Source organism: Tachypleus tridentatus, chromosome 6 (assembly GCF_004210375.1).
Source record: "Tachypleus tridentatus isolate NWPU-2018 chromosome 6, ASM421037v1, whole genome shotgun sequence".
NCBI classification, from domain to species: Eukaryota; Metazoa; Arthropoda; class Merostomata; order Xiphosura; family Limulidae; genus Tachypleus; species Tachypleus tridentatus.
The window spans coordinates 158520600-158535911 of NC_134830.1; the positions used below are offsets into that span (position 1 = coordinate 158520600).

The following is a 15312-nucleotide window of genomic DNA, read 5'->3' on the forward strand; positions in this document are numbered from 1 at the left end:
ATTAAAGAGGACTGTTTAAATAGAGGGGTATCAGATTAGCCACACTACTAAGTTGGGCATTAAAGAGGACAGTTTAAACAGAGGATCAGATTAGCCACACTACTAAGTTGGGCATTAAAGAGGACTGTTTAAATAGAGGGGTATCAGATTAGCCACACTACTAAGTTGGACATTAGCGAGGACCGTTTAAACAGAGGGGTATCAGATTAGCCACACTACTAAGTTGGACATTAGCGAGGACCGTTTAAACAGAGGAGTATCAGATTAGCCACACTACTAAGTTGGGCATTAAAGAGGACTGTTTAAACAGAGGAGTATCAGATTAGCCACACTACTAAGTTGGGCATTAACGAGGACTGTTTAAACAGAGGAGTATCAGATTAGCCACACTACTAAGTTGGACATTAACGAGGACTGTTTAAACAGAGGGTATCAGATTAGCCACACTACTAAGTTGGGCATTAACGAGGACTGTTTAAACAGAGGAGTATCAGATTAGCCACACTACTAAGTTGGACATTAGCGAGACATCTAGGGGACATGTCTCTCTCTGTTCCTATTTATTCAAAGCAACAAAACTGAACAAAAAGAGAAGTAAAAAGTTGTAACGTTTAATTTCTTATAAGATAAGATAAGAGGCACGTAATATTAATAAATTAAATAAGCAACTCAAGAATTCTCCCTAGTGTGAAACTTTAAAAAGTTGTATGTCTCGTTTGTGTTGAAGGTCGAAGGTTTGAATTTGAGAAACGTTTTTTCCTCTTGCAAAGCGGTATGTCTGCGGACTCACACTGCTAGAAACAGGGTTTTGATATCCCTGTTGGGCAGAGCACGGGTAGCCGATTGTGTGGCTTTAATAAAAACTAATTGTTCTATTTCTTGTATAACTTGTTTAAAATTATACTATCAAAAACGCACAAACACAACTCTAAAATCCCCCGCTCGGACAGTGGTAAGTCTCCGGGTTTACAACACTAAAATCAGAGTTTCGATTCCTCTCGGTGGCTACAGCAGATACTCCGATGTGCCTTTGCAAAAAGAAAACGTGAACACAACGCTGATCTATTGAATAATAACATTTTATTTATCAATAATAGGGGACGCCAAGCCCCGTTTTCAATACATCAACTTCTTCTGTGCCACAAGTCAACGCAAAGTGCGTGATTTTAATCTTAGTTATTTAACACTTTTCAGGAAAGACCGAGACCAGAGTTTGCTGCAAAAGCGCCATCTATAGAGAGAAACCCTATCACAGGAGTTAAGGAACCCTTCTTTCCCACCGCCTTACGAATAAAGAGAATGGCTGCTGGTATTGGAGCCCTCTTCCTGATGGTAAAAAATATCAGTGACGCTGTTTAATGTGAAATAGTAATGTTAAAATGAATATCAGCCAGTTTAATGTGAAATAGTAATGTTAAAATGAATATCAGCCAGTTTAATGTGAGATAGTAATGTTAAAATGAATATCAGTCAGTTTAATGTGAAATAGTAATGTTAAAATGAATATCAGTCAGTTTAATGTGAAATAGTAATGTTAAAATGAATATCAGTCAGTTTAATGTGAAATAGTAATGTTAAAATGAATATCAGTCAGTTTAATGTGAAATAGCAATGTTAAAATGAATATCAGTCAGTTTAATGTGAAATAGCAATGTTAAAATGAATATCAGTCAGTTTAATGTGAAATAGTGATGTTAAAATGGATATCAGTCAGTTTAATGTGAAATAGTGATGTTAAAATGGATATCAGTCAGTTTAATGTGAAATAGTGATGTAAAAACAGATATCAGTCAGTTTAATGTGAAATAGTGATGTAAAAACAGATATCAGTCAGTTTAATGTGAAATAGTGATGTAAAAACAGATATCAGTCAGTTTAATGTGAAATAGTGATGTTAAAACGGATATCAGTCAGTTTAATGTGAAATAGTGATGTAAAAACGGATATCAGTCAGTTTAATGTGAAATAGTGATATAAAAATTGATATCAGTCAGTTTAATGTGAAATAGTGATATAAAAGAGATATTAGTCACGCTGTTTAAATGTGTAATAGTAATATAAAAAGAGATATTAGTCAGTTTAATGTGTAATAGTAATATAACGTTTCACCTTTCAACACGAAGATGAATAAATTTGCATCACATACTTTAAAGATATTTGACGAAATGTTTCGATTTTTGACGACCAAATTTTATTCACGTCAAAATTGTTCAATAAATATCAGTTTTATGTTAGTTTATTCAGAAATTATAAATTACTTTTCCTTTCTACCAACAGCTGGCGCTAATAATAATTTTCATCGTGGCAGTGATTATCTACCGAGTATTAGTGTCCATTCCACTCTTTCAAAGTAAAACGTTTCGGGGCGTGGCTTCTCCAATCGCAAGTTCTACAGGCGCATGCGTGAACTTGATTTTCATCATGGCTCTGGGTAGAGTGTACGAAACGTTAGCCTTGAAGCTAACCCAATGGGGTGTGTCTTCTGTGGTTTCTTTTGGTTTTTTTCTCTCTCATAACGTGTTGTATTTAACTTAGAAGTTATTATATAGTGTCTATAAAATTCTCGCCTAACGAGCTTGTTTTAATTTAAAAATTGTCGTAATTATTCTATTGCTCTCACGAGGGATTAAGTAAATAGATTTTCGTGTTTTAATTACTACCATATATGCCCATGACTACTGTTTACTGGCCAGGTTATAAAATGGTCACGTGATAGAAATATGAAAATCGTATTGGATGTAATGTAAACAAATGAACGGGTTAGAAGTAGATACACAAATTTGTATTGTGGAATATAATATTATCGCTGAATTACAGTATTAATTGAAGTTAAACGATTATTGTATTTGATAAAACCTGATAAGTTACGCAAGTTATACCTTTATTGAAACAGCAACGTATTTTGATTTAATTTTCACTAATCCTTTTTATTATTTAATAATGTTTGCGGAAAGCTACACAAATTACTATTTGCGCATGGCTTTTCCTAATTGAGGACTGACGGATTAGAGAGAAAAAAATGTATCTCAGAATAGCTGGTATGGGTATTAACACTTTCACTAATAATACAGAGAACAAAATTTCGACCTTCTTAAGTCACCTTCAGGTTAACAAAGAAGATGACCTAGGAAAGTCGAAACGTTGTTCTCTGCTTTATTAGTAAAAGTGTTAATACCCATACCATCCATTCTGGGATACGTTTTTACTTTGGGTTTCTCGTCATCAAGAATGACGGATTAGAGGGTAAGCAGCTGGTCAACAGCACCTATCACTAAGTTTTAGGTTATACTTGTGATTAGAGGGTAAGCAGATGGTCAACAGTACCTATCACTAACTCTTAGGTTTAGAGGGTAAGCAGATGGTCAACAGTACCTATCACTAACTCTTAGGTTTAGAGGGTAAGCAGCTGGTCAATAGTACCTATCACTAACTCTTAGGTTTAGAGGGTAAGCAGCTGGGCAACAGCACCTATCACCAACTCTTAGGTTTAGAGGGTAAGCAGCTGGTCAACAGTACCTATCACCAACTCTTAGGTTTAGAGGGTAAGCAGCTGGTCAACAGTACCTATCACCAACTCTTAGGCTATACTTGTGTGAGGGAATTGTGGAATTTGAACACTTTTAACCGTTTTACTGCTTTGTTTATATAGATAAATAACTCTACCGGTGTTTATATAGATAAACAACTCTACCGGTGTCAGCTTTAATTTCATATACACAACAATAATAACAGTAAAAACGTGTTCTAATATTTCATTACTCGTCTGAAACTGGTAAACTTTAGGAAACGTAAATGGTAATACCCTTTCTTCAAAGTTCCTTTAGTAGCTGTTCATATTGAGAATCAAACGTGCTTGCGCATGTCCCAGGCCCGGTATGGCCAAGTGGTTAAGGCACTCGACTCGTAATCCGAGAGTCGCGGGTCCGAATTCCCGTAATACCAAACACGATCGCCCTTTCAGCCGTGGGGGCTTTATAATTTACGGTCAATCCACTATTCGTCAGTAAAACAATAGCTCAATAGTTGGCAGTGGGTGATGATGGATAGCTGCCCTTCCCTCTAGTCTTACACTACAAAATTCCTTCTTTTTTCCTTCTTTTTGTTTGCAGTTGTGGGACGCGAACCACGAATTTTCGCATTCACAGTACGGGCACAATATTCCCACTAAGAAACCGGCTGTCACTCTTATAACGCATACGTACAGAGTTTAAAGTGTGGGGTCTATGTTGTGGCATTGGCCAGATTCAAATCTGCTTCTCCAGTTCGTAAATCCAGAGCTTTACAAGAGGGGCCAAACCGTGTCCTATTTATAGAGTAAATATGACACGTAGTAAGATTTGTAGTTCGTATGTAAACTTCGAGATTTTGGGTTCTTTTCAGTAACAAAAGCAGATTAGAAAAGCTAATTACATACTTACTCGAAACACTTGTTACTGGATTGACCATCATGAGTTCAGTGTGTTCTCCAGAATCGTTTCTGGTACATGGTTACATAAATTGTTAGCTTTAAGACACTTCGAAGTGTTAGGATCTGCAAGTCTTGTCACGTGCTTACCAGCAGAAGACATGGTCTGTAATAACAATTAATTTCAGGGATTAAAACTAAATACACGAGTGATTATTTATCAATATATGAGGTGAAAATTAAATCAGAAACCTGTCGATTTTAAGAGTTTAATTTTTAATAACATCAATCAGAATGTGCTTTCCGTTTTCCTTTTCAGAAATGCATCGAACTCAGACCGACTTCGAGAACAACTTGACTTTCAAAGTATTTATCTTCCAGTTTGTCAACTTTTACTCCTCCATATTTTACATTGCGTTTTTCAAAGGCAGGTCAGTATTGTTCCCTTGATATTTTGTCACAACATTACACTAACACACCGTTTTCTGTTGTTTATTTCTGGAGTGTCTATATTTATCCATAACTGAAAGAGCAAAAATATTTCGGGGAAAGAAGTTATGATGTGAAATATGATGGAATTTCTTTTGGTGATTCTTTCTTAATTATTCTGGATACTTGTTTAAAATAGCTGTTCACAGACTAACAGGGCAATTAAAGTTCTCTGACGTGACAGATAAGTATAATGTCAAACTTGATAGGTGTCCAGAGAATAACAGTTTGTGCCTCATAAGTAGGATGTGACCAACTTTCTGCAAGATGTTTATTCCTATGATAGGTGGCTCTTAACGTAATAAACAAAAACTGTAATAGAAGTTACAATTTTTTTTTAAGAAACGGTTTATAATAAAAGTTTTTAACTTATGTAATCCTGACCTAACATTTCCTAACTTGTCGTTTCTGGAATGACTAAACTACAATCGACAATGCTTAAAGCAGTTGTACAAATACCTACATTTTACCAGACTAGACCTAAGTTCCCCCAAACACGATAAAAATGGATTTACTTAACTAGAAATTAATATACCTAATTCTCATATCATTCCTAACATTAGTGTGCTATGCTTCTCGGTTGAAGTCTTAAACGATTGACCAACTATAACAACATTTCTTTAAATACTTCTAATTAGATTATATTGCAGAATTAGTTTTACAACTATTATTGTACTCGTTATTGTTAATATTATTTCCGTGTTAAACAATAAATTGTAGTCTTTATCTTTGCTCTGTTCTTGTAGGTTTGTGGGGTACCCTGGCCACTATCAGCATTTGTTGGGACTCAGAAACGAAGACGTAAGTAGCAACGTCATAGTTTTTAGTTCACAGAAGTTTTAAAATGATACACTTGTGGATGCATAGTAGGAGAATCCAAGGGTTAGGTTTCTGGTTCATTTAAAACCCTTTGGTGTACATTAATTCCTATCTTGTTACTTTGACATAAAAGTTAATTAACACTCCTACGAAAAGACGTTTCTAGTCCTGATTTCTCCAAGCTCCTTCCCCTGGTTGTGGTTTCGCTAGATGGTAGATAGGGACAGTGGGAATCTCGTTAATCCATTCATTAATGGATTTAAATAGCAATTTCATTTAAATACAAAATTATTAGCCTAATATTAATAACTTTTCAAGTTGCTCTGGGGCCTATTAGGCCCCACTTTTCGTAGGAGTGTTAAACATTTCAACATGTTATATCACTATTCATAATTATTCCGTAACGTATTTCAATTAGCTGGTCAGGGCTGAAGTTACAATGCTTTTTTAAAACCTTTTTATACTCTCGTGGCCTTAAAAATGATCGGTGAGAGACCTTATCTTGATTTATGCAATTTTAAAAACAACAGACAATCCAATAAGTAAGGTAAAGGAAACGTCCAACGTTAAAATTCCATTGTATAACGTATTACGTCTCAAAGACTTTTTTTTATGTAAGCTATTCCTTTTGAATGTAATAACTGAAAGTCCTGGCAAATCTACAGACGTAAAAAATAGAATATTATGTTACAACACTGAAGTCACTGTTATTTCAACAACTCTTTATGATTGTACATTGTTATCAATGCTAATATTAAATACAGTGCTCTACAGGTACCTAAATGTTTTGCAATCTGTAGGGAAGTATTTTAACATATCTTTGTTGGCCATATCTGTTATATATCGAATATCAAACAGACTGCTAATAATGCTTCAAATATTTATTCATCAACAGCGTTTCATAATAATTCTATATTAGTGGATGTATTCTATTCAATTTAAATGTTGGATAATGGGATATTACTGGAAGTGTTCTGTCACAATGTTCCATCATAACATTATATTACTGGAAGTGTTCTGTCACAATGTTCCATCATAACATTATATTACTGGAAGTGTTCTGTCACAATGTTCCATCATAACATTATATTACTGGAAGTGTTCTGTCACAATGTTCCATCATAACATTATATTACTAGAAGTGTTCTGTCACAATGTTACATCATAACATTATATTACTAGAAGTGTTCTGTCACAATGTTCCATCATAACATTATATTACTGGAAGTGTTCTGTCACAATGTTCCATCATAACATTATATTACTGGAAGTGTTCTGTCTAATACAACAATATTCTATCATAACATTATATTACTAGAAGTGTTCTGTCTAATACAACAATGTTACATCATAACATTATATTACTGGAAGTGTTCTGTCTAATACAACAATGTTACATCATAACATTATATTACTGGAAGTGTTCTGTCTAATACAACAATGTTCTATCATAATTCTATGTTACTGGAAGTGTTCTGTCTAATACAACAATGTTACATCATAACATTATATTACTGGAAGTGTTCTGTCTAATACAACAATGTTCTATCATAACATTATATTACTGGAAGTGTTCTGTCTAATACAACAATGTTCTATCATAATTCTATGTTACTGGAAGTGTTCTGTCTAATACAACAATGTTACATCATAACATTATATTACTGGAAGTGTTCTGTCTAATACAACAATGTTCTATCATAACATTATATTATTGGAAGTGTTCTGTCTAATACAACAATGTTCTATCATAACATTATATTACTGGAAGTGTTCTGTCTAATACAACAATGTTCTATCATAACATTATATTACTAATACAACAATGTTCTATACTATGTTACTGAAGTGTTCTGTCTAATACAACAATGTTCTATCATAATGTTACTGGAAGTGTTCTGTCTAATAGAACAATGTTCTATCATAATACTATGTTACTGGAAGTGTTCTGTCTAATACAACAATGTTCTATCATAATACTATGTTACTGGAAGTGTTCTGTCTAATACAACAATGTTACATCATAATACTATGTTACTGGAAGTGTTCTGTCTAATACAACAATGTTCTATCATAACATTATATTACTGGAAGTGTTCTGTCTAATACAACAATGTTCTATCATAACATTATATTACTGGAAGTGTTCTGTCTAATACAACAATGTTCTATCATAACATTATATTACTGGAAGTGTTCTGTCTAATACAACAATGTTCTATCATAACATTATATTACTGGAAGTGTTCTGTCTAATACAACAATGTTCTATCATAACATTATATTACTGGAAGTGTTCTGTCTAATACAACAATGTTCCATCATAACATTATATTACTGGAAGTGTTCTGTCTAATACAACAATGTTCCATCATAACATTATATTACTGGAAGTGTTCTGTCTAATACAACAATGTTCCATCATAACATTATATTACTGGAAGTGTTCTGTCTAATACAACAATGTTCTATCATAACATTATATTACTGGAAGTGTTCTGTCTAATACAACAATGTTCTATCATAACATTATATTACTGGAAGTGTTCTGTCTAATACAACAATGTTCCATCATAACATTATATTACTGGAAGTGTTCTGTCTAATACAACAATGTTCCATCATAACATTATATTACTGGAAGTGTTCTGTCTAATACAACAATGTTCCATCATAACATTATATTACTGGAAGTGTTCTGTCTAATACAACAATGTTCTATCATAACATTATATTACTGGAAGTGTTCTGTCTAATACAACAATGTTCTATCATAACATTATATTACTGGAAGTGTTCTGTCTAATACAACAATGTTCCATCATAACATTATATTACTGGAAGTGTTCTGTCTAATACAACAATGTTCCTTCATAACATTATATTACTGGAAGTGTTCTGTCTAATACAACAATGTTCTATCATAACATTATATTACTGGAAGTGTTCTGTCTAATACAACAATGTTCTATCATAACATTATATTACTGGAAGTGTTCTGTCTAATACAACAATGTTCTATCATAACATTATATTACTGGAAGTGTTCTGTCTAATACAATGTTCCTATCATAACATTATATTACTGGAAGTGTTCTGTCTAATACAACAATGTTCTATCATAACATTATATTACTGGAAGTGTTCTGTCAATACAACAATGTTCTATCATAACATTATATTACTGGAAGTGTTCTGTCTAATACAACAATGTTCTATCATAACATTATATTACTGGAAGTGTTCTGTCTAATACAACAATGTTCTATCATAACATTATATTACTGGAAGTGTTCTGTCTAATACAACAATGTTCTATCATAACATTATATTACTGGAAGTGTTCTGTCTAATACAACAATGTTCTATCATAACATTATATTACTGGAAGTGTTCTGTCTAATACAACAATGTTCTATCATAACATTATATTACTGGAAGTGTTCTGTCTAATACAACAATGTTCTATCATAACATTATATTACTGGAAGTGTTCTGTCTAATACAACAATGTTCTATCATAACATTATATTACTGGAAGTGTTCTGTCTAATACAACAATGTTCTATCATAACATTATATTACTGGAAGTGTTCTGTCTAATACAACAATGTTCTATCATAACATTATATTACTGGAAGTGTTCTGTCTAATACAACAATGTTCTATCATAACATTATATTACTGGAAGTGTTCTGTCTAATACAACAATGTTCTATCATAACATTATATTACTGGAAGTGTTCTGTCTAATACAACAATGTTCTATCATAACATTATATTACTGGAAGTGTTCTGTCTAATACAACAATGTTCTATCATAACATTATATTACTGGAAGTGTTCTGTCTAATACAACAATGTTCTATCATAACATTATATTACTGGAAGTGTTCTGTCTAATACAACAATGTTCTATCATAACATATATTACTGGAAGTGTTCTGTCTAATACAACAATGTTCTATCATAATATTATGTTACTGGAAGTGTTCTGTCTAATACAACAATGTTCTATCATAACATTATATTACTGGAAGTGTTCTGTCTAATACAACAATGTTCTATCATAATACTATATTACTGGAAGTGTTCTGTCTAATACAACAATGTTCTATCATAACATTATATTACTATGTTACTGGAAGTGTTCTGTCTAATACAACAATGTTACATCATAACATTATATTACTGGAAGTGTTCTGTCTAATACAACAATGTTCTATCATAATACTATGTTACTGGAAGTGTTCTGTCTAATACAACAATGTTCTATCATAACATTATATTACTGGAAGTGTTCTGTCTAATACAACAATGTTCTATCATAATTCTATGTTACTGGAAGTGTTCTGTCTAATACAACAATGTTCTATCATAATACTATATTACTGGAAGTGTTCTGTCTAATACAACAATGTTACATCATAACATTATATTACTGGAAGTGTTCTGTCTAATACAACAATGTTCTATCATAATACTATATTACTGGAAGTGTTCTGTCTAATACAACAATGTTCTATCATAATACTATGTTACTGGAAGTGTTCTGTCTAATACAACAATGTTACATCATAACATTATATTACTGGAAGTGTTCTGTCTAATACAACAATGTTCTATCATAATACTATATTACTGGAAGTGTTCTGTCTAATACAACAATGTTCTATCATAACATTATATTACTGGAAGTGTTCTGTCTAATACAACAATGTTCTATCATAACATTATATTACTGGAAGTGTTCTGTCTAATACAACAATGTTCTATCATAATACTATATTACTGGAAGTGTTCTGTCTAATACAACAATGTTCTATCATAATACTATGTTACTGGAAGTGTTCTGTCTAATACAACAATGTTCTATCATAATTCTATGTTACTGGAAGTGTTCTGTCTAATACAACAATGTTCTATCATAATATTATGTTACTGGAAGTGTTCTGTCTAATACAACAATGTTCTATCATAATTTTATATTACTGGAAGTGTTCTGTCTAATACAACAATGTTCCATCATAACATTATATTACTGGAAGTGTTCTGTCTAATACAACAATGTTCTATCATAATTCTATGTTACTGGAAGTGTTCTGTCTAATACAACAATGTTCCATCATAACATTATATTACTGGAAGTGTTCTGTCTAATACAACAATGTTCTATCATAATATTATGTTACTGGAAGTGTTCTGTCTAATACAACAATGTTCTATCATAATTCTATGTTACTGGAAGTGTTCTGTCTAATACAACAATGTCCATCATAACATTATATTACTGGAAGTGTTCTGTCTAATACAACAATGTTCTATCATAACATTATATTACTGGAAGTGTTCTGTCACAATGTTCCATCATAACATTATATTACTGGAAGTGTTCTGTCTAATACAACAATGTTCTATCATAATTCTATGTTACTGGAAGTGTTCTGTCTAATACAACAATGTTCTATCATAATTCTATGTTACTGGAAGTGTTCTGTCTAATACAACAATGTTCCATCATAACATTATATTACTGGAAGTGTTCTGTCTAATACAACAATGTTCTATCATAACATTATATTACTGGAAGTGTTCTGTCTAATACAACAATGTTCTATCATAACATTATATTACTGGAAGTGTTCTGTCTAATACAACAATGTTCTATCATAATACTATGTTACTGGAAGTGTTCTGTCTAATACAACAATGTTCTATCATAATTCTATGTTACTGGAAGTGTTCTGTCTAATACAACAATGTTCTATCATAATACTATGTTACTGGAAGTGTTCTGTCTAATACAACAATGTTCTATCATAATACTATGTTACTGGAAGTGTTCTGTCTAATACAACAATGTTCTATCATAATACTATGTTACTGGAAGTGTTCTGTCTAATACAACAATGTTCTATCATAACATTATATTACTGGAAGTGTTCTGTCTAATACAACAATGTTCTATCATAATACTATGTTACTGGAAGTGTTCTGTCTAATACAACAATGTTCTATCATAATACTATGTTACTGGAAGTGTTCTGTCTAATACAACAATGTTCTATCATAATACTATGTTACTGGAAGTGTTCTGTCTAATACAACAATGTTCTATCATAATACTATGTTACTGGAAGTGTTCTGTCTAATACAACAATGTTCTATCATCATAAAGTGTTCATTATATGTTACTGGAAGTGTTCTGTCTAATACAACAATGTTCTATCATAATACTATATTACTGGAAGTGTTCTGTCTAATACAACAATGTTCTATCATAATACTATGTTACTGGAAGTGTTCTGTCTAATACAACAATGTTCATCATAATTATGTTACTGGAAGTGTTCTGTCTAATACAACAATGTTCCATCATAAAATTATATTACTGGAAGTGTTCTGTCTAATACAACAATGTTCTATCATAATTCTATGTTACTGGAAGTGTTCTGTCTAATACAACAATGTTCCATCATAACATTATATTACTGGAAGTGTTCTGTCTAATACAACAATGTTCTATCATAATACTATGTTACTGGAAGTGTTCTGTCTAATACAACAATGTTCTATCATAATTCTATGTTACTGGAAGTGTTCTGTCTAATACAACAATGTTCCATCATAACATTATATTACTGGAAGTGTTCTGTCTAATACAACAATGTTACATCATAACATTATATTACTGGAAGTGTTTTGTCTAATACAACAATGTTCTATCATAATACTATGTTACTGGAAGTGTTCTGTCTAATACAACAATGTTCTATCATAACATTATATTACTGGAAGTGTTCTGTCTAATACAACAATGTTCTATCATAATTCTATGTTACTGGAAGTGTTCTGTCTAATACAACAATGTTCCATCATAACATTATATTACTGGAAGTGTTCTGTCTAATACAACAATGTTCTATCATAATACTATGTTACTGGAAGTGTTCTGTCTAATACAACAATGTTCTATCATAATTCTATGTTACTGGAAGTGTTCTGTCTAATACAACAATGTTACATCATAACACTATATTAGTTTAGATGTTTTATGTAATTCAGTAACGTTTTCTAGTAATACTATATTAGTTTAGATGTTTTATGGAATTCAGTAACGTTTTATAGTAACACTATATTAGTTTAGATGTTTTATGTAATTCAGTAAAGTTTCTTAGTAACACTATATTAATTTAAATATTTCATGTAATTCCATGGCGTTTCCTAATAACACTGTATTAGTTTAAATGTTTTACGTAATTCACCAGTATTTCATAATAACTCTATATTAGTGAAGTGTTCTGTCTAATTCAAGTGTAACGGAAGCGGCTGTCTGAGTGAGCTAGCACAACAACTTGCGATCATCATGGTGGGAAAACAGATTATAAACAACGCACAAGAAATTCTTGTTCCGTAAGTATTTATGGTATCTGTTTGTAAGAAAATGTACGTAACTAGAGGAACATGCCTTTGTGTTTATTGTTTTACTCATCATTGTTAATATTGTTAAAATTATTAATTTCAAAGATCTTTTAGCTGTATACAAAAACTATGGAGAAACAAATAGCCTAACAGACGTCTAGGTGTTTACTCGCGCCATTTTGTTTTTGTTTGTTTAAATGTGGCTTCATCACCCTACACCGTACTATTTACTACTAAATTACTCGTAAAAACAAATAAAAAAATAAAATAAGCACCTTGATGATAAACAACCATTTTCTCTTGTTACTTTTTAAATACGTTCGTGCATTCAGTACTAAGAATTTTACTTTGAAAGAACCTTGCATGTTCATGGTGATCTTGACGTACATTCATGAATCCAGTTGAGTCTATTTTGTTTTGTTGTATTTCGCGCAATGCTACACAAATACTATCTACAATAGCCATGCCTAGCTTATTTCGTTTTATTTATTTTGGGTGATAGAACCTCAGATTTTTATAGACCCCTTTTGTTCACCACTGATCAGAACTCGACCTAAGATCAGTAAATCGTATTCTAATAATCTAATCTCAAGCGAATAATAACTGTTATCCAAATGCTTATAGATAGATAACTCGGCTCTAATTCAGTTCCGAGAGAACCCAATAGTCATCATATGAAGTCTCAACTTTTAAAATCTCTACTATACGAAGTTATGCTTTGGAACAGTCCCTTATTTGGTACGACCCATTTTCAAGTGAATCGATTCTATCAGACATTCAATAATCACGTAAACCAATCTACCCACCCACCATTTTTTTATATTGAAATAAACACAGTGAAATGACCTCCCCCTAAAAAAATTGCCCCCACATTTTTGATTCCTGAAGTAAACAAGCGATGTACTTTGCACAATTCACAATTACCACATAACGTTTTTCTATAATACTTTTAAACATAATAGTATCAAACAATTCTCCCTATGTCATAATTCTATCGTAACCAGCAATTTATCCGTTAATAGGATTCTCACTTCCACTTATCTATAACTATAGAACTACATAATTCCTGGTAAAGTTAAAAGATCGGAGAAACATTAAATTGTCGTACACATTTTCCTGTATACTGAGTCAGCTATAAACCACAGTATGTTAATAACACACTAGCGGCGCGGCATGGCCAAGCGTGTTAAGGCGTTCGACTCGTAATCCTAGAATCGCGGGTTTCGAATCCCGGTCGCACCAAACATGCTCGCCCTTTCAGCCGTGGGGGCGTTATAATGTGACGATCAATCCCACTATTCTTTGGTAAAAGAGTAGCCCAAGAGTTGGCGGTGGGGGTGGTGATGACTGGCTGCCTTCCCTCTAGGCTTACACTGCTGAATTAGGGACGACTTGCGCAGATAGCCCTCGAGTAGCTTTGCGCGAAATTCAAAAACAAACATACTAATAACACAAGCTAAAAGTATTATTACACTGCACAATATAGTTCCATGATGATCAACTTATGTATGATACAAAAATATAAATTAAAAAAAAAAAAAAAAAACTTTCTTATTATTCTAATTGAAGTCGATTCTTTTGCTTATGGAATTACACTTATTACTACTGCACAAAACAAAATTAAACGTTTTCAGTAATATAACCAAGAATGTGGTGCCATGTGCCGTAAGATGATTAAAGAATAGGTTTCGGTTTTGTTCTTTGTTAAATTTAACACAAACTCAAGTAATATTTAAAGCAGACAGAAATTTAGTTATGCAAATTGTTTCTTAAAATGATTAACACTTGTGTTAATGTTAGTGTTTGCACATGGTGAATTATTGTATTATTTTCACCAAGTAACACAAATATTGGAAACGAAAGTTTTAATTCTGTATCAGAAGACCCTTATTTTTACCGGTGCATCTTATAAGTCATGAACCACAAAGTTTGGTTCTCGCGTCGACTGGCTTAGCGGGGTTGTTAAGACGCTCGCGGGTTTAAATTCTCATCACCAAACATGTTTCGGAGAGAACGTTATAGTATGAGTTGTTCATTGGTTAAAAAAATAAATTAAAAAGAGTATCCGAAGAGTTAGCTGTCTTCTCTTTAGTTTATCGTTGCTAAATTAGGGAAGGCTAGCGTAGATAGTTCTCATGTAGTTTTACTCAAAGCAAACAAACCAACCTGAACGATGT

At 32.3% G+C, this 15312-nt stretch overlaps 1 protein-coding gene across 6 annotated transcripts in view; it reads left to right on the plus strand.

Moving 5' to 3' along the window:
• Positions 1-15312, plus strand: part of LOC143254243 (anoctamin-7-like) — a 123036-nt gene that overhangs the window by 88430 nt on the left and 19294 nt on the right. For all 6 annotated transcript variants that reach the window (XM_076509088.1, XM_076509087.1, XM_076509086.1 and 3 more), the window contains 5 exons: positions 1195-1332; positions 2278-2473; positions 4725-4836; positions 5641-5695; positions 13029-13126. In XM_076509088.1, coding sequence (XP_076365203.1) covers positions 1195-1332; positions 2278-2473; positions 4725-4836; positions 5641-5695; positions 13029-13126 — 599 coding nt within the window. The remainder of the gene's footprint in view (positions 1-1194; positions 1333-2277; positions 2474-4724; positions 4837-5640; positions 5696-13028; positions 13127-15312) is intronic.